The sequence below is a fragment of the Callorhinus ursinus genome, unplaced genomic scaffold (assembly GCF_003265705.2).
Source record: "Callorhinus ursinus isolate GAN/ISIS: 27379988/994484 unplaced genomic scaffold, GSC_fseal_2.0 scaffold11, whole genome shotgun sequence".
NCBI lineage: Eukaryota > Metazoa > Chordata > Mammalia > Carnivora > Otariidae > Callorhinus > Callorhinus ursinus.
Window position 1 is genome coordinate 49,141,461 of NW_027397073.1, and position 20,805 is coordinate 49,162,265.

At 37.3% G+C, this 20,805-nt stretch overlaps 1 protein-coding gene and 1 pseudogene across 9 annotated transcripts in view; both read right to left on the reverse strand.

The window, feature by feature from the left end:
- GREB1L (GREB1 like retinoic acid receptor coactivator) overlaps positions 1–20,805 on the reverse strand; it is a 272,431-nt gene that overhangs the window by 103,496 nt on the left and 148,130 nt on the right. For all 9 annotated transcript variants that reach the window (XM_073898430.1, XM_073898429.1, XM_073898428.1 and 6 more), the window contains 2 exons: positions 15,809–15,985; positions 13,407–13,529 (listed from right to left, as the gene is read on the reverse strand). In XM_073898430.1, coding sequence (XP_073754531.1) covers positions 13,407–13,529; positions 15,809–15,985 — 300 coding nt within the window. The remainder of the gene's footprint in view (positions 1–13,406; positions 13,530–15,808; positions 15,986–20,805) is intronic.
- Positions 6,408–7,565, reverse strand: LOC112834949 (survival motor neuron protein pseudogene; annotated as a pseudogene).

Consider the following 20,805-nt stretch of genomic DNA (forward strand, 5'->3'; position numbering starts at 1 on the left):
CATGCTGGGCATGGAGCCTATTTAATTAAAAAAATAAAAAAGATTGTTCTGTCCTCTTGATTACTCGATCTCTTTATTATTATGGAATTACCTCTTTAATCTCTGGTAATATTCTTTGCTCTGAAATCTATTTTGGCCGATGTTAATATAGCCACTCAAGCTTTCTTTTTTTTTTTATTTTAAAGATTTTATTTATTTGACAGAGAGAGAGAGAGAGAGACATCAAGAGAGGGAACACAAGCAGGGGGAGTGGGAGAGGGAGAAGCAGACTTCCTGCAGAGCAGGGAGCCCGACACAGGGCTCGATCCCAGGACCCTGGGATCATGACCCGAGCCAAAGGCAGACGCTTAACTGACTGAGCCACCCAGGCGCCCCGCCACTCAAGCTTTCTTTTGACTACTGTTAACATGGTACTTTAAAAATATTTCTACCTTTAACTTATTTGTACTTTTATTTTAATTGAACTTCATGGTAGCAGCATAGAGCTAGATCTTACTTTTTCCCCCCACTCTCATAATATTTGCCTTTGAATTGGGGTGTTTGAACATTTACATTTAATGTGATTCTTGATGTGGTTAGGTGTGAGTCTTTCATCTTCTTATTTGTTTTTTACTTGTCCTATCTATTCTTTGTTCCCTTTTTCTTCTTTTCAGTCTTTTTCCAGATTAATCAAGTATTTTTTATGATTCTATTTTATCTCCTTTCTTGCTTATCAAATATAACTCTTGGGTTTTTTTAGTAGTTGCTTTAGGGTTTATAGACTATGTCTTACCACAGTCTAATCTTAAATGGCACTATGCAACTTCACATATAGTACTAGAACTTGATAATAGTATACTTCTGTATCCCTCTTCCTGTCCTTTATGCTGTTGTCATGCACTTTACTTTTCCATATATTATAAACATCACAATATATTATATTTGTATAAGTCAACTATCATTTAAATAGATTTAAATAATAAGAAAAAAATTGTATACCTTTTGTAGTTATCACTTCTAGTGATTTTCATTCCTTTGTAAAGATTCAGATTCTCTTCTGTCTGGTATCATTCTCCATCTACCTAAATGACTTCCTTTAGCATTTCTTGTAGTGTGAAACTGCTGGTAGTAAATTCTTTCATATTTTGTATGTCTGAAAATATCTTTATTTCACCTTCAGTTTTGAAAGATATTTTTGCTGAGTATAGAATTCTAGATTGATGGTTATTAGCTTTCAGTTGCTCCGTCTTATGTATTTAGAAATATGATGTCATGCTTATTTTTGTTCCTCTGCATATGTCTTTTTCTCTTGCTGTTTTTAAGGTTTTCTTTTGGTTGGTTTTAAGAAAGTTTATTATGATGTGCTTTGGTGTAGTTTTCTACACGTTTCTTGTGCTCAGGGTTCATTGAACTTCTTGGATCTGTAGGTTTATAATTTTCATCAAGTTTGGAAAGTTTTGGCCATTATTTCTTCAAATATTTTTTGTCTCCCACATCCCCACCTCTTCAGGCACTCCACTTACCAGTATATTGGGTTGCCTGTAGTTGTCCCACAGCTCACTGATGCTCATTTTATTTTTTTCCTTCCCATGCTTCATTGTAGTTTCTATTATCATGCCTTCAAGCTACTAATCTTTTCTTCTGCAATGACTAATCAATTATTAATCCCAATCAGTGTATTTTTCATTACAAATACTGTACTTTTCATCTCTAGAAGTTTGATTTGGATCTCTTTTTTAATTGATCCTATTTTTATTTTTTTATATACTTATTTATTTTTAAATAATCTCTACACCAAATGTGGGGCTCAAACTCACAATCTCAAGATCAAGAGTTGCATGTTCTTCCAACTGAGCCAGCCAGGCATCCCTGGATCCTTTTTATATCTTACATGTCTATTTAACTTTTTGAACATTTGAGATATAGTTATAATAACTGTTTTGATGTCCTTATCTGCTAATTCTAAGATCTGTGTCAGTTCTTGGTTGGTTTGGTTAATTAGTCTCCTCAGTATTAGTTGTGTTTTCTTGCCTCTTTGCATGCCTGGTAATCTCTGCTTGGATGTCAGGCATTATTAATGTTCTCTTGTTGGATGTCGGATTATTTTTTGTATTCCTATAAATATTCTTGAGCTTGGTCCTGGAACACAGTTAAATTACTTGAAAACCATTTGATCCTTTGGGGTTTTATTTTTTGGTATTTTCAGGCAGGTCTGGAGCAGTATTCAGTCTAGAACAAAGTATCTCCCTTACTGAGATAAGACCTTCCTAAATACTCTATCCAGTGCCTGATGAACAATGAGGTTTTCCTCTAGCTGGTGGGAACAGTCCCTGTTCCTGGTCCTGTGAGAATGCTGAGCACTGTTTCCTCTCATCCTATTGGATGGTACTTTTTACCAGCCTTGAGTAGTTTCCTTACTTGTATGCATCAGTCAGTGCTGTGTTCAACATTTGAGGGGACCCTCTGCACATTCTGTCTGTTCAGCTCTCTCTTTTCTGGTCCTTGGTCCTATGAACTCTGTCTATTTTGGTGTCCCTGTACTCTCAGGGAGAGTTCCTTCTACAGGGTGCTCCCCCACAGTTCCCCTTCCTTGTCTGGAATGGTCTGGAAACTCAAAGCACTGAGCTGAGGTGATGGAAAGACTCACATTATTTGTTACCCATCTCTCAGGCATCACTGTTTTTTTGTTGTCTGATATAAAGTTTTTTAAAAGTCATTTTTCATGTATTTTTGTTTCTTTGTTTTTCTTAGTTATTTCAGGTAGGAGGGCAAATTCAGTCCCTTTTTACTCATTTTGCCCAGAAGCAAATGTTAAGTTGGTCTGCTATTGATTTTTCAACCTAGGTTCTCCCCCTCTTCTTTTCCTGCACCTTCTGTCCTTAAAATCTGAGACACATGAACATTTTACAGAATTCTACATAGAGATCAGTATCATCTTTATATTCCTGATCCTAGTACTCAGTAATTGACCAATAAAATTGTCAGTAGTGAGAAGAGAAAGTTCAAATTCTGGTTCTGTTGCCTTCTAGCTGTATCTTGGACTTGACTATGCTAAGTACTGGCCCTTTTTCCTACACATGCATAGAGTGCTGAAGAGAAATCAGGAAAAGCAGATATTTTCTACTGAGCTATAAATTTGGCTTAATCCTGAGAATTTTTAAATGTTTAACTATGAAAAATATAACATAAAAAATTGAAAAATAGAAACAAACATGCTAAAAATCTCACTTCTACAAACCATTGTTTTTTTTCTGTCAGTATATACCCTTCTGTGTTTTATCTGCATCATACTTTGAACATGATATAACAAAAATACACTTTAATATTACTTTTTTAAAGATTTTATTTATTTACTTGAGAGAGAGAGAGAACAAGCAGGCGGGAAGAGCAGAGGGAGAGAGAGAGAGAGAGAAACAGACTCCCTGCTGAGGAGGGAGCCTGATGTGGGGCTCAATCCCAGGACCTGGAGATCATGACCTGAGCTGAAGGCAATCACTTAACTGACTGAGCCACCCAGGCACCCCCTTATGTTTTTTACTTAATATGATTACATTCTATGTGGTTGCATAGTGCCATAATTATCTTTTTTAACATCTTTGTCACGCAGGCATGCTATGATTTATTCAGTTGTTTCTATACTAAGGTAACTTCTCCTTTTTTCGTTAATATAAAGAATAACTTCAGTGACTATCTTGACTTTCCTTTTAGGTTATTTTCTTGTCAAATCACCTAAAGTGAGATTACTAGAGTAAAGGATATAGTTTTAATGTTCTTGTTACATATTGCCAAATAGTTTCATGAAAGATTGTGCCACTGTTCATCTCTACCAGTCTGGCTGAGAGTGTCAGTCTTAACATATTCTTGTTAGCACTGTATATTATCACTTGAAATGTTATGGCTAATGTAATTAGTGAAAATTACTTTTCATTGTTATTACTTAGTTTCTTCATTTCTACAAAGTAGGCCATATTCCTTATACCTGCTAAATAGTGGTGTTTTTTTCTTCTGTAGGGGAGGAAGAGAGGTCTCACAAACATTCGTGGCCCTGCCTTGGAAGGGTATGAGCACTGGTTTTCTTTTCCCTCCCTCCCCTGCATTCATTCATCAAATGTTTATTGAGCCTTTTCAGCAGGCCAGGTACTATGCTAGGCTCTGGGGACAGAATTTGGAGAAGAAGGCAAAGCTACAACCCCTGCCCAAGACAGAGCCTACATTCTCTATGTCTGATTGGGAGTAGGCAAATCTGCTGGCCAGTGTTCCCACCACATTTGGAAAAAGCAGACTTTGTTTCGGCAAAGCATTAACTTGAATATTTACAAGGAACTAAGTTTAGAAAAACCTGCCAGAGGAACTTTTGATTATACTGACCTCAAGGAAGTTTAGCAGCTAAAGAAAGACAAATCTAAAGGGGAAAGGGACAAACATAGCTACATTTTAGGGACAGTTAGATGATACATTCTAATAGAAACTGCTTTCTAAATGGCTGTCACCAGGGACAAAGAAGTTTTACTGGGAGAGAAAGGAGGGGAATGGAGACAAAATAAGAAAACTATGTGAGCAAGGCAGGCATCATGAAGTAGTATGATGGCAGCATGAGAGCTCTAAACTCTTAGAAAGCAAAGGAAAGGAGGGGAAGAGTTTGCAGCAAGGAAAAAAGATTGAGCATGTAGAGATTTTTATTAGGGTTAGTTCTGCCTCCCCCCTTCCTAGAGACCAAAGTCAGCTGTGAGGCTCCACGCTGTAGCTCTACCACTATAGCAGTAACTCACCACAGCGGGAAATATAAAAACTCAAAAGAACGAAGATATTATTATTACACCATAGTATCCCTGGCCTGTACCACCTACTCTCGAAGTGTGAGGACTGTATACATTACATGTGTGTAGTCTGAGTGGATAAATCCACCTTTTTTCCCTATTGAGATCAAAATACAAAAAAGACCACGTGAAATATTTATGTATTGTTTAAGGAATAATTACAAAGCAAATACCTATGCAACCAACCACCAACCAAGGCAAGGAAAATAACAAAATGAAATACTCCCAGCAGCCAGTACCCTCCTTTGTGTTCTTCTCCATCCCTTCACTCTCCCTTCCCTCAGAAGTAAACATTGGGCTATGTATTTTTTTTTAAGATTTTTAAAATTTATTTATTTGAGAGAGAGAGACAGAGTGACAGAAATAGTGAAAGAAAGCACAAGCAGGGAGGAGATGGAGAAGCAGGCTCGCACTGAGCGGGGAAACCAACATGGGGCTTGATCCCAGAACCCTGGGATTATGAGTCCTGGGATCATGACCGGAGCCGAAGGCAGACACCAACTAAGCCACACAGGAGCCCCCATATTCCTAAAATAATTTAGTTTTGCCTGGTTTTGAACATAATAAAAATGAAATCATAATGGATGAGTTCTTTTGTAAATGGCTTTTTTGCTCAACATGATGTTTCTAAGATTCCTCTATTGTGCTGTATGTAGGTACTGTTCGTTCCCATTGCCAAATGATATTTCTCTTTCTCTTTTTTTTTAAGATTTTATTCATTTATTTGACAGAGAGAGACACAGCGAGAGAAGGAATACAAGCAGGGGGAGAGGGAGAAGCAGGCTTCCTGCTGAGCAGGGAGCCTGATGCAGGGCTCGATCCCAGGACTCTGGGATCAAGACCTGAGCTGAAGGCAGATGCTTAATGACTGAGCCACCCAGGCACCCCAACGATATTTCATTATATAAATGTATCACAACTTACTTAACCATTCTATTGTTGATGAACATTGAGTTGTGTCCATTTTGAGCCAATTGTGAAGAACACTGCTATGAACAGTCTTGTATGTATCTCTTGGTACACATGTGTAAGAGTTTATGGAGTAGAATAGCTGAAGCATAGGAGATGCACACTTTCTACTTGGCTATGTGTTGCAAATGACTTGCTAGGTGTGGCATCAATTAACACTCCTACTACCAGCAGTGTTCTTGTTGCTTGAAATCTTTGCCAAGATTTACTACTGTTCTACTTCAACCTATTGCCAATTTGGTGTGTGTATAATGGTATCTCATTGTATTTTTAAAGTAATTTCCCTATTTACCAAAGTGGTTAATCATCTTTTCATGTAATTTTTGGCTCCTTGTATTTTGTCTCTTGTGAAATCCTTTTTTCTGTTGATGTGTCTTTTTCTTATTGAAAAAGGCATTCTTTTTTCATAGGCATTCTTAATATGCTCTTCGTACTCCTCCTTTGTCAGTTTTATGTGTTACACGGCTTCTCCTAGTTTATGACTTGATTTTTCACTCTCTTCAGGGTGCCTTTTAAGAATCAGAAGGTGTAATTTTAGCATAGTGAAATAGTCTTTTCCTTTATGTGCAGCACTTTTTGTTGCTACTTTTAAGATATCTACAATATCTAAGATATTCTACAATATTTTTTTTAAATTCACCATTTATTTTTAAAGGCATTAATAAAAAGCTTAACATACTTTATACTAAGAAAGTTACAATATACAAATGGGCTGAGTTGAAATTTTCACAGATTGACTTTTCTGTACTACACATGATGAGTTTCTTTAATTACTCACATTTCCATTGTTGAGTTATTCAAACCGATTATTCCCTTGAAACACATGGCTGGTTATTTAAGCATGAGTCACATGCAACAAGGGGAAATGCAGGTGATTATACCACCCAACCAACTGTTCATGAAGAAGAAGATGAAATTTTGTTCATGTTGACCATGGCACATCAAATACCTTCTCCTTGGGAGAGAGCTGCCCCTATTAGAGAATATTGTATGAATTACTTCTTAATTGAAATGTGAGCACCTTCCTTCTTTTTAGTTTTGTTTGAAACCCATATAGTAACCAGTATGATAGCCACTCATGTACCAAGAGATTAACATACTTCCCAAAGCATCAGCGTCATCAAAAGAATCTGGACATATGGGAGGTGGTGGGGGAATTATTGGTGGTCCAGAGGAAATGGAGGCAGCCAGCATGATAAGAAGTGTGGTGGTGGTGGAGGTGGTGGTGGGCCACTGAATTTTAGACCAGGCTTTCCTGGTCCCAGTCCTGATCCTGGCATGGGGGGTGGTGGAGGGAGAAAAGAGTTCCATGGCGCAGCTTTTGACTTGATGTTATCTGGTTTATTTCCAGGAGACCTAGAGGAATTCTCACTTTCATCTGTTGAAATTTGACTTTCATTTTCATTCTCCTGAGCATTCTGTTCTACATTATTATCTACCTCAGAGGCTGGGGAAAGTAGATCAGACATATTTTGCTCCTCCCTATTTCCATATCCAGTATAAACCACAATGCAGGTTTCCCTCTTAAAATCAATTGATGCAATGGTAGCTGGGTAAACGCAGCCGTCTTCTGACCAAATGGCAGAACATTTGTCACCAACTTTCCACTGCTTCAGGGGTGTTGTAGCATTCTTTTTTTTGGCTTTTATTCTTCTTAGCAGGTTTTCTTTTAGGTGCGCCTTTTGGTTTATCTGAAGCTTCAGAAATGTCACCATTCTTTAGAGCATGCTGGCCGGTGCCACACCAGAACAACACCGAGTCCTCCTGCTCCGGGACGCTGCCACCTCCGCCCAAAGCCATGGTGAGCCTACTCTTCTACAATATCTTCTAAAAGTTTGATAGTTTTGCCTTTCACATTTAGATCTTCCAACTACCTGGAACTGATTTTGTGTATAATGTGAAATAGGGGTCCAGGTTTTTTTTTTTTTTCCGCATAGGATATCCGATTTCTGAGCACCATTTATTGAAAGAAAATGTCCACTATCTGCAAGTCACCTCAATTAAGGATGAACTACCCATATGTTATGTGAATCTGCTTTTTGGGCTTTCTACTCTGTTCTGCAGCTCTGTGTCTATTCCCTGTGCCAGGTCCACTCTGTTTTTATTAGTAAAGGTTAATGAGCTTTATGCATTATAGGGCAAGTCCTTTCATATTGTTTTTGGTTCTTTAATACACAAAATTAAGATAGGGCTTATGTTCCTTTAGGCCTACCGTGGCTCACAGAAATGAAAAGCCCATTTCATGGACAATACCTCTGTCTCCAATAATAGGTCCAACTTCCCCATTAGGCACAGAAGGCACAATGCCTTGGGTCTATAATATTTTTAGGGGCTCAAGAAAATGTTTTAATTTATTTTAAAATCAAAAGAAAATAATGAACTTTTGGTTGAAGGAAGTATTTTAACATATAATACTAAATATTCATTTTTATATCAACACAGTCATAAAACATATTTTTAAGTACTTTTCTAGGGAGAAAGGGTAGGCAAATGTGCCCAGTGCTCGTAAAGTGGCCCTGCCTGATAGTGTTCTTAAAAATTATCCTATTAGTCATAAGGGCAGAACTTAGGTGGTGCATCTCTATCCTGCCAAATAGGCTGGGGCATAAAAACATGTTTCCTCCTAATAGTAGATGAGCATATCATCTTCAGTTGGAAAAATTGTACACACCAGTAAATTAATAATCACCCAAATGCTAACTTTAAATTTGAATAAAAATGGAATACAAATAATATTTATTTTCAGGTATTTGCCAGGTACTAGGTACAGGGATAAACAAATGAACATAGAGCTTCTAGCATATAAGAGAAATACAGACCATTAACAATTATAATTGGGAGGAATGTCACACAAATAGAAGTATGGTAGAAAGGCTGAGTTAATCCTTAGTTGCAAAATAGGTGTTATTTTTGGTTTATCGAATGCGGAAACCAAGGCACAGAAGTGATTTATCCTGAGTATCAATGAATATATTCAGATGTAATATTTGAATATCAGGACTTTGACTCCAAGCCATGTGCTGTTTACCATTTCACAGTAAATAGTCAATAAATTAGGGTGTATTGCACTGAATAAGAAATAGAAATAGAATAGAAACCAAAGGGTTTCTTCTTTCTCTATTTAATCTTTTTTCCCATACCTTTATTTAGGTATATTTTACAAATCATAACATTTACCCATCTCAAATGTATACTTAGATGATTTTTAGCAACTTACCAAGGGTGCAACCACCATCATAAATCAGTTTTAGAACATTTTCATCCCCCCCATAAGAACCCGAATTCCTATTTTCAGTTAATTTCTATTCCCACCCCCTGGTCTAGGCAACCAGTAGTCTATTTTCCTGTGTCTATAATTTGCCTTTTCTGGATATTTCATATAAGCAAAATCATACAGTGTAAGGTCTCTTTTGTCTAGTTTCTTTCACTTAGCATAGTGTTTTTGAGGTTCATCCATGATTTAGCATGTGTCAGTAGTTTGTTCTTTATTATTATTATTTTTTATTGCTGAATGGTATTCCATTATATGGATATATCACATTTTTGTCTATTCGTTCATGAGCGGATTGACATTTGGTTGTTTCCAAATTTCAACTATGACCAATAATGCTGCTAAAAACATTTGCATGCAATTTTTTGTGATGATGTGTCTTCACTTAGATACTCAGGTGGAACTGTGGGGTTACATAGTAGTTTATATTTAACTTTTGAGAATCTGCCAAACTGTATTCTAAAGTGGCTGCCACATTCTATGTTCCTACCAGCAGTGTATGAGGGTTCCAATTTCTCCACATCCACAGACTTACTGCCATCTGTCTTTTTGATTATAGTCCTTCTAGCGGGTGTGAAGTGGTATCTCATTTTGGTTTTGATTTGCATTTCCCTAATGACTAATGATGTTGAACATCTGTTCATGTGCTTATTAGCCATTTGTACATATTCTTTGAAGAAGTATCTATTCCAAATCTTTTGCCCATATTTTGACTGTATTGTCATCTTATTATTGGGTTTTAAGAGTTCTTTGAAAATTCTGGATACAAATTCTTCACTAAATATGTATTTCACATAATTTTTCCCATTCTGTTACTTGTCTTTTCATTTTCTTGATGTTGCCTTTTTAACTGTAAAAATCCTGAATTTTAATAAGGTCCATTTTATCCATTTTTCCAGAAATAAATCCTTATATTTATAATCAATTGATTTTTTTCAAAGATTTTATTTATTTATTTGAGAGAGAGTGAATGAGAGAGAGGGAGAGAAGGGGAGAAAGAATCTGGAGCAGACTGCACTGAACACAGAGTCGGACGCAGTGCTCGATCCCACAGCCGCGAGATCATGACCTAAGCTGAAACCAGGAGTCGGACACTTAACTGACTGAGCCACCCAGATGTCCCTATAGTCAACTGATTTTTGACAAATACAATTCACTGACAAAAAGATAGTCAGTTCAAAGATGGTGCAGGAACAACTGGATATCCACATGCAAAAAACGATGAACTTAGATGGTCACTTCACACCATACACAGAAATTAACTCAGAATGGCTCATAGGCTTTAGTGTAAGACATAAAACAATAAAACTTTCAGAAGAAAACAGGAAAGAGAAACTCAAGATCTTTGGTTAGGCTAAGATTTTTCATCGATTCTTGAATTCTTGTCCCGATCAAACATAATACATGTACACACATGTGTGTTTGTATGTGGTATGTGTGCATGACGTAGGTAGGTAACTATATAGCCACCTTTAGTCAAAATGATAAACTATTTTACTGGGATTGTCGACTAAAATTTGAATTATCAATGACATAACTACGTTGAAAACAATATGCAAGGGAAAATGGTGAGCCAGCCAGAACAGAAAATCCAGACTTTGGCAGGTAGCATTTAAGACAAAGATGTGTAAATAGTAAATTAATCCCTTCTTCAAATACTATGCAACATGTCTACCTACATTTCAGGCTAAGAAATGTTGATTACAGGAAGTCACTGACCACTGATTAAGAAGACAATCTCCTATAGAAGGATGAATCTCTATCAGTTACGGAGATGCTGCATACTCTAATGTTTGCAATGATTTCGTAACACTAACATGAAATTCCTAAAGCCTATTACTTTCAACATGTGTAGGAAGAAAGAAATTATTGTTGAAGACTCATAAAGATAATTCATCAAGAGAAAAGTTTTAGATACAAAGCCTCACTTTAAAGGTACTTTCTTCACAACACGTGCCTTCCTTAATACCCATCACCTGTGTTGTGATGAGCACTGGGTGTTATGCGCAAATAACGAATCGTTGAACACTACATCGAAAACCAATGATGTACTATTGTTGGCTAACTGAACATAATAAAAAATAAAAAAATAAATTTCCATTAAAAAGGGTACTTTCTTCTATTAAATTCTATGGATTGCACTTAAAATTGTCTTTTTAAAAAAGATTTTATTTATTTATTTATTTATTTGACAGAGATAGAGAGCACAAGCAGGGGGGGCGGCAGGCAGAGGGAGAGGGAGAAGCAGGCTCCCCACCGAGCAAGGACCCCAATGTGAGGCTCGATCCCAGGATCCTGGGATCATGACCTGAGCCGAAGGCAGACACTTAACCGACTGAGCCACCCAGGTATCCCTGTCTTTTTTTTTTTTTTTAAGACTATCGATTTTTGAGAGAGAAAGAGAGTGTGTGCACGAGCGGGGAGGGGCAGAGGGAGAAGCAGACTCCCTGCTGAGCAGGGAGCCCGATGAGGGACTCGATTCCAGAACCCTGGGATCATGATCTGAGCAGAAGGCAGATGCCTAACCGACAGCGTCACCCAGGCACCAGCACTTAAAAATTGTTAATAGCTAATTTCATATTCAAATAACCACTTTCACCTCTACAAGGGATACACAAGAATTATGGGCATAAATCTTGACCACCTGTGTTCACTGTGAGTCAGTCAGTGCTTTATCTGTGTCTTCCCATGGCAATTGATGGAGCCTTTGCTAAAGCCTGAATCTTGATTTCCTCTATTTCAGAGCAATATTTGTTTTCAAAATGTATTTTCTAATATAATTAAAACTGCATTACTGCTTGTTAACATTTTAATATATTTTCATTATTTTCAGGTACAGCTGGTTATTTATATATCTAACTGTCCCTTTTAGGAAAAGTAACATGTTTCATTGTCTTTTATCCCCTGTATGAGTGGTTTTTAAATCATTGGAGCCATTGGTCAAATGTTGGAACCCTGCCTTCCGGCATCTGACAAGGGTTTTAGAACACAGCAAATGCTTCAGATGTTTTGTAATAAAGTAAATATTCACTTTTTATGTAGTTTTAAAATCACATTTCCCTAGCCCCAAGGTCTAATGGAAGAAAATACACAATGAAATCACCCAAATTATTAAACTAATATTCTAGGAGAGACATATAGGTTTATCATTATTGTAATGAAATGTAACTGTAATGAAAGCTAATTAATGTTTCAATGCCATGAGCCAAGTGCCAATTTTTTTTTTCTTGAATACCTAGTAACACCATGTTCTCTCATTTTAAAGAGATATGCTCTCTCTTCTTACATAAGAGCCGCTATCTAAATCTCTCAATTTAAAAATCAGACTTTTAAAATCCCAGATGAAGTAGACTTAGCTCAGTGCAGACACACAAAGAAGAGCCCCAGACAAAGTTAGCCTTTTTTATCATAGCTAAGGTTACTAACATCTTCTAATAACTACTTATTTCTTGAAAATAAGTAGAAACAGTTTATCAGCTCATCAGAATTTCACATGAATCTGAAAGAGAAATGCTAAGTAGTGAAATAAATGAAGACAGCCTTTTTTAACTTGCAGTTAAGAAGACACTGGCAAAGCACATATACTGTGAAGTGTGCATATCAGATAAGTAAAATGGGCACTTTACAAAAAACAAGTGAACGGAAAAAAAATTCACAAATTCTTTTAAAATACTTTCCTTCTTGCCTAAGATATAACCTAGACTGGTTCTAAATAATTTTCTCAAATACTATCTGCAGTGATCTTTTCAGTTACAGCCCGTCCAGCCCTTCAGCCACCTGGAAACATCCAGTCCCACCTGGAGCCTTATCCTGCCCTCAGGGCCTGGACCAGTGCAGTCCTTACACTGGAGGAATTTTTAGAAGCCTTAGACTAGCAACTTATCTGCTCAGTATCGGAGTGGCCATTTTGCTGATGCTACTCTAATACTGTAACCTAGTTTCAGACTAAAATTTTGTCTTGTTATTTGTAACCAAGCCTCTATCTTGAACCACTAGAAACTCAATCCTGGATTCTTCCATTGTGATCCTTAGTCCTACCTTGGGACCTTACTTAGTATCCTAGTTGGTGCAATATTCCCTGTAATGTTCTGTGGGCTTAGTTTAGAGCCCTACCCTGGAACTCTAGTCTTCATGAGTTATGTCCCCAATATATGCCACCTGATAGCTGTGACACAGACTCTCCTCATGTCTGGATTTCTACCTATTGCCCACTGTCAGAGTCTTCTAGAGACAGGCCCTATGCCTGAGCTAAATTTCTTACTCTAATAGTAACGCAGGTAATACCTCTGTTTTAAAATATTTCTATTCAAACCAGTCCACAGTAAATTTTAAATGCATCACTAAATATTCCAAAAGAAAATATCCCATACCTGTCTGAATGAATCCTGATTTGTATCCATTAGTTGTGCCATTTTCCGGAGTCACAGTTGATGATACCGAAGAGTTTGGTTTCATAGAGTGGCAAGTAGCAGAGGATTGTCGGCTTCTACATTCTGGGAAGGAGTAAGAATCACATTATGGGAGGAGACCAATACTCTGTTAATACAGGTGATGGGAACACAGACCATAAAATCTCTAAAATAAACTGCTCCTCCTTAAATGGCAACCATGTTCCTTATCAGAGGCTCCCCCTCCTCAAATTCTGACTCCAACAGAATGTTCAAGATGGTGAATTCACTTTGTCTTCCTAAGGCCAGATGTCATGTTTAGAAAGAAAAAAAAAAAAAAGATCAGACTTTTGTTCTTCACAGATTAGTTACCAGGGGAAAAATTACTCATAACCAATATAATCATGCTAGTTTTATGGGTAAGACTGAGGCTAAAATATCAGTAATTTATTAGAAAAAAGCAATAAACTTTCAAATGCCAGTTAACCTCCTGTCAGGACCGATTTAAGTGTGGAACAGGAACCTAGAATCCATGTAGAGTTTTTTCAACATTCTCACCTTGACTTTATGTCCAAAAGCTGAAGCAAAGAAAAAAATTTATAGGTAGAAGAGAAAAATTAAAAATGCTCAAATTCTTAATATTCTTACTTTTTATTAAAGGAAATAGATACATAATATTCAAGGTGATTTCTGATCATGCAACACCAAGCTTCATTTTAGGTAAGCCAATATTAATGGAGCTCTCCTGTAATACTTTAAATAATATTTTGAACTGAGTCAGTTAGATAGCAAATATTATGACACCCTGTGGGGCTGTACCTTCCAACTAAATTATACTACATGTTATACTTTATTAGACTTAATTTAAAGGTAGCATGTGAAAAAGAAATATAAATGGTTGCAAATGACAGTTAATTAGAGAGGGTCCTTTAGAGAGTTTCCAAGTTTATCAGATATCTGCAAGGGCTGGAAGCAGTTTTCTATAACCTTCATTGCTAGGACCTTCCTTGAAGAGTTACTGTACTTTGGCCTAAAAGGGTATCTCCACATTATGTGTATTATATGCATATATTTATATCATATGTCTGCATATCTGTATATATAGATACATACACATACACAATTCTAACTCTAAAATAGCAGCTGCTATAAATGTGAGGCCTCAGATGCCTGGCTGGCTCAGCTGGTAGAGCATGCGACTCTTGCTCTCAGGGTTGTGTGTTCAAGCCCCACGTTGGGTGTAGAGATTACTTAAGAATAAAATCTTTGAGGGGCACCAGGGTGGCTCAGTTGGTTAAGTGTCCGACTCTTGACTTCAGTTCAGGTCATGATCTCGGGATTGTGGGATTGAGCCCCACGTTGGCTCTGTGCTTAGCGGGGAGTCAGCATCTCTCCCTCTGCCTTCCCCCTCCCCCATCCCACTCACACATGCTCTCTCTCTTAAATAAATAAATAAATCTTTTTAAAAAAACTATAAAAAATAAATAAAATCTTAAAAATATTTTTTTTAAATATGAGGCTTCAAAAGCCACTCAGAATTATTGTACCTGGCTTGGAATATGCAGCCATTTCCTAAGGAATTATATAATGTCATTTCAAATGCAACCAAGTGTAATTACAGTAGAAGACTTAGAGGAAAATCTGCAGTTGTAATTTGGATTTATTGTGCTATTTCTCATAGGTCAAAATCTTGCACAGACAACAAATGGAAACATTAAAGACAATTATTATATCACCTTTAATAATATTAGTAATTAAGAAAAATCTCAGCATCTAAGTAACTGCTCAAAAATGAAGGATTAGATATTCCATTGCATTAGAACAATGAATAGAATTTGTGGCAAATCCTATCAATCACATGAAGATGTGACGTTTCAACTGGATTCAGTTCTATAAATAAGTTAGTTGAGTTCTTCTTAACTTAAAAAAAAAAAAACTTCGCCAACTTAATAGTGCATTTCCCCAGGTATTGTGAAGAAAGCATTATTTGTTCTAAAGGATACATAGTTCTAATGAAAACAGAAAACTATATATGCATGAGAATTACCGAACAACCTAAAAAAATAAAGTAGAAAGAGCATCTAACCAGGAAAATGACACTTTGAGGTCCTCTCTAAATGACAGAAGAGCTGGAAAGAGTCTGTCTGCCCTCTACCCTCCCAAGAGACAAAGAGACATGCACTTTTTTAAACCCAGACAGTCTCTATTAAAAATAGGAAGAAGCTACTCAAATAACCTGTCAGAGAGCTTTACATCTTTGGATAGCCTTCTGAGCTTGGGAGATTTATCTATACCTGAATTCTGACCCCTGTACTGGCCACTTGTTATTACTGTAGCATCCTCATTCCCTTCCCTTCGGTTTTTCTCCCAGAGGTTGGTGCTACCTTTCCAGCAGATAAGAGGTCCCTTCGACAGTACACCCTGGGAGCTTCTGACTAGGTAGTACTTTAAGTGCTTCTGCTTCTTTGGCTGGGTGGTGAGCTTCAAGTTAATATGGTTGGAAAATTCCGTGAAATACCGAAATCCTCTTTCTCCACAGCCGATACAGTTTCCAGAAAACCCTGAAAGAAGGAAAACCAAAGTTACTGGTGAACTTGTAAACTGATAACAATACTTTTACATACAAAAATGTAGAGAGATATTCAGTCTTTTTGACCCAATAATTTCTTAATTTCAAGTAAAAAAAACCAATTTTTTTAAAGATTTTATTTATTTATTTGACAGAGACAGTGAGAGCAGGAACACAAGCAGGGGGGAGTGGGAGAGGGAGAAGCAGGCTTCCCGCCGAGCAGGGAGCCCAATGTGGGACTTGATCCCAGGACCCTGGGATCATGACCCGAGCTGAAGGCAGACGCCTAACGACTGAGCCACCCAGGCGCCCAAAAACCAATTTTTTAAGCAAAGTTATTTATAAAGACTGACAGTAATTTAAATTCTGCTCTAAAAGGATAATGGTTAAGGAAACAAGAGTGGATAGTATCATGTGATAGAATTCATATGGTCGACATAAAAATATCAAAAAGTTTGGTCCTAGAGATGTCCATTATTCCTTTCCCCCACACTCCCTTCTTAGAGAATCTGCTGGCCCTGGTTCTCTACCCTACGCACCCTGTGGACTTGCCTTCATGGCCACAGCTGATTAGACTGTGCTAATATCTGACCCACTCTGCGACAGTCAGAATCTCCTGGAGTTTTAAAATAAATACAAAAAGAATCAGTCAGAGGGTACTAGACCTTGGATTTGTAAGGTCTTATAAAATTGGAGCCCAAGTTGGGGGTACGTCCAACCGCCTGTCAGCTAAGGGATGGGAGAGCACAAACTGAGAACCATGAAGAGGAAGCTGGTCTGCAGACAGGAAAGTGTGGACAGTGATGGGCAAACCCAGGTACTGCCAACTTTCCAGTTTCTATGAGATCGAGCTGTACTCTCTCACATGAGTTTGCTGAGAGTCCCATTTCCTCTTTCTTCACCTCCCTGTACTCAAACTAGCTTATTATTCCTTTAGATCTAACAACCAAACAATTCTCACTCAGATTAATCAAACAAAATAAAACTTTCAGTGACCTGCTTAGAGCAGGGGACACAGAAAGAAAAAGAAGTGGAGAGGGCTAAGACAATAAGAGGACATGCTTTGCTCAGTTGGAAATCAACTCCCAATACACAGAGGAAAGCTGCACGGAAAGAGCATGAGTTCCTCTCGTTGTGACAGATGAGGACACCACATATGTACTGCCATGTAGCGAACAAGGACAAAAAAGCTATAAATGAGAAAGGGCACTCCAAACTCCATACATACTATATCCTTCTATATACATAACTAACTTAAAATAAATTTACTGGGGCGCCTGGGTGCTCAGTCTGTTAAGCGTCTGCCTTTAGCTCAGGTCATGATCCCAGAGTCCTGGGATGGAGTCCTGCACTGGGCTCCTGATCAGCAGCTCTCCATCTGTCCCTCCCCCTGCTCGTGCTCTCTCTCTCTTTCTCTCTCTCAAATAAACAAATAAATAATCTTTAAAAAATAAGTTTACTGATGAAGTGATACTCTCTTTTTAAACCCCAAAACAACCTGTTACATAATTAACAAAGATCTAGAAAAAGAGAAGAGAAAGGCCCCAGGATTAAAGACAGAATATTTCACAAGGTACCAATCTCAGAATGCTGACAATCAAGTCCAAGCATTTAGAAATGGCAGCCCAATTTATTATTATTTATTCAGCAATTGTTTATTGAGTATCTACCTATATACCAGGCATTGTGCGAAACTGGAAAAACAGAGATAGTTGTAATTTCTGGTCAGTTACATAAAATTAGTAATTCTGTATAATTAGTTTATTACTATTATTTTATAGAATTATAAACATTGATGTAATTTCATAAATTATTTAAAATATATTCAGAGATGGTTTGCATTTGAGAGCATTTGGCTATCTGTCCAATACTTTAGAGCTACAGGCCAAAAAAAAAAAAAATTGTCAATGGCTACCTAGTTCACCAAGGTCACAAGCCATCTAACCATCCATCTCTCCATGCATCCATGCATCTATCCAACAAATCCATCCATCCATCCATACTTATACTCTACCATGTGCTAGGCTAGGTTTTCAGCATGGAACAAAGCAGACAAAACGACTGCCTCCATGTAACTTACATTGAGGTATGATCGTCATGCCTTGATGGAAAAGTGTTTGATTGGCAAGGCAATGTAGCACCCAAATACAGTAAAATGATATAAGAACACTTCAGAAAAATAATTAAAACAGTGCCCCCCAATAGATCCAAGTAGATCTATTGGATAGATCCAAGTAGTTCATAAAAGATTAGTGTGAGAATTAGAATTAACAAATTACAGAGGTGAGGTTTTGTCATTTATCTTTTCTTTTGCTTATTCTCTGAGGTGAAAAGCAAGAGAGCAAAAGTAGGAAGAAAAGCAAAGCAACCAGATAATCTTCAAAGAACAGAAATGGCACATTAATGATGAGAATTAATAATATTAAAGAGATAGAATTCTACAGCTCATTTTTAAAACTCTGTATTGTTTCAGTACTAACCTTGGTTCAAGAGAGATTATATCTGCTCAAAGTTCTTGTTGTTACCGTTGTTGTTGTTATTCTTGTTAATCTTGTTGTTATTCTTACAGCCAAATTACCTTTCTAGTTTTTCTGTCAATCAAGTCTTCCAATTGCATGGTAGATTTGGGACACATGAATGAACTGCCAACTGGATCAATATATATATTGATCCAATATAAATATAGATATATTTTAAAGATTTTATTTATTTATTTGAGAGAGAGAGGGAGAGCACAGAGGGAGAGTGAGAGGGAGAAGCAGACTCCTCCTGAGCAGAGAGCCTGATGTGGGACTTGATCCCAGGACTCTGGGATCATGACCTGAGCCGAAGGCAGACGCTTAACTGACTGAGCCACCCAGGCACCCCCGGATCAATATATTTTTTAATCAATTTCCCCACAGTCTTTTGAATCTGCATAATTTATATAAAAATTTAGACAAATGGATATTGGTGTTCACTGAGATTCTAGTATATTTGAAGCTTAACATTTTTTCCCACTATATCTTAATGCATACTAAAATAATCCATCATCAGTAAGAATGTTGGATGGATATTTACTTTTAGACAACAGAGATTGAACATATAAAAATCTCAACAACATACTTATCTAAGAGAAAACTTCAACCGTTTTGTTGTATTACACTTTCAATTTGGAAAGTGGTTAGTAAAAAATTATGTCCATTCACAAGACTAGAGAAAGTAAGCAAAATTCCATTTCGATAAGGGTATGAATAAATATGACAGAGTGGAGAATAACTACCATGTAAAGAACAAGTGTTCTGTTCTCAGCATGGATGCTTGATGGGTGCTTTGTAAACATCATCATTTAATCTTTACAACCCTGCAAGGTAGGCATCATTGGCCTCTTTCTATAGATGAGGAATCTGAGACCTGATAAGTAGCCTGCTCAAGTTCTGAAAGTACTAAGTGGTAAATCTGGCATTTTAACCTCAGTTCCAACTCCCAATACCTATGGTCCTTGATCTCATATACCTGATTACCTATAATTATGAAATCTATTATTCTGATAGTGTTTGTTGTGTCCTTCCTATGATATATTCTAGGAGGATTCTTCTAGTCATGAAGAATCATTGAATAAGAAGGCATCATGAGAGATTTTTGTGTTTGTAGTCAGAGCCACATATCAATTATTCCATTAGATGACACTATGATGCTTTTATTTAAGTTTATTTATTTATTTTTAGTAATCTTCACACTCAACATGGGGCTCAAACACACGACCCTGAGATCAAGAGTTGCATGCTCTTCCAAATGAGCAAGGCTCCCTGATGCTATGATGCTTTTATTTTTTTATTTTTTAAAGATTTTTATTTATTTATTTGATAGAGAGAAAAAGCGAGAGAGGGAACACAAGCAGGGGGAGTGGGAGAGGGAGAAGCAGGCTTCCCGCGGAGCAGGGAGCCAGACGTGGGGCTCCATCCCAGGACCTGGGGATCATGACCTGAGCCAAAGGCTGACGCTTAATGACTGAGCCACCCAGGTGCCCTGATATGATGCTTTTAAAATGCTAAAAGGAAGTTTCCTAAAATTGTTATAGCACAAGCCAACTAGGTTACTAGTTCTGAACAGCCTACAATGATTTTTGTCACACAGAACATTTGGAACACATAGTGTTGGATAAATGAGTGAACAACTGAAGACTTGGAAACTTCTTTGCTAATGTAGTCCAATGTGTAAACTTTACCATTAGGCTTCCGTGTTAAACCATCTGCTCAAAATCACTAAAAGAAAAGAAAATTAACAACTTTTTATGAAAGCCTTATGGAAATTACCACTTCTTTTCCTGTGAACCAAGAGAATGCTTTGAATTATAATGCAAGGAACCTTTATAAAGCATGGGCAGGGTTATTTTCTGACTCAAGATACTGATGTACGTATTTCTAAACTTTCCAATAATACCGTATAACTAGGAAAAATGCATCAAACTAAACAAAAACAGCTTAGAACCAATACAATTCTTGATTTCTTGGCCCTCTCCTCTCTTTTTCATTTTTATTGTTACTTGTGCCAAAAGCATCTATCTGATGGCATCTACAGTTAGAGAAATTCTGAGAAACTCCAGAGAAACACAGCAGCAAAGAAAGCAACAAAGCTCATGTGACATCTTAATTATTAAAATTAATTAAAAAATAAATCCACTCTTGGGCGCCTGGGTGGCTCAGTTGGTTAAGCGACTGCCTTCGGCTCAGGTCATGATCCTGGAGTCCCTGGATCGAGTCCCGCATCGGGCTCCCTGCTCAGCAGGGAGTCTGCTTCTCCCTCTGACCCTCCCCCCATCTCATGTGCTTT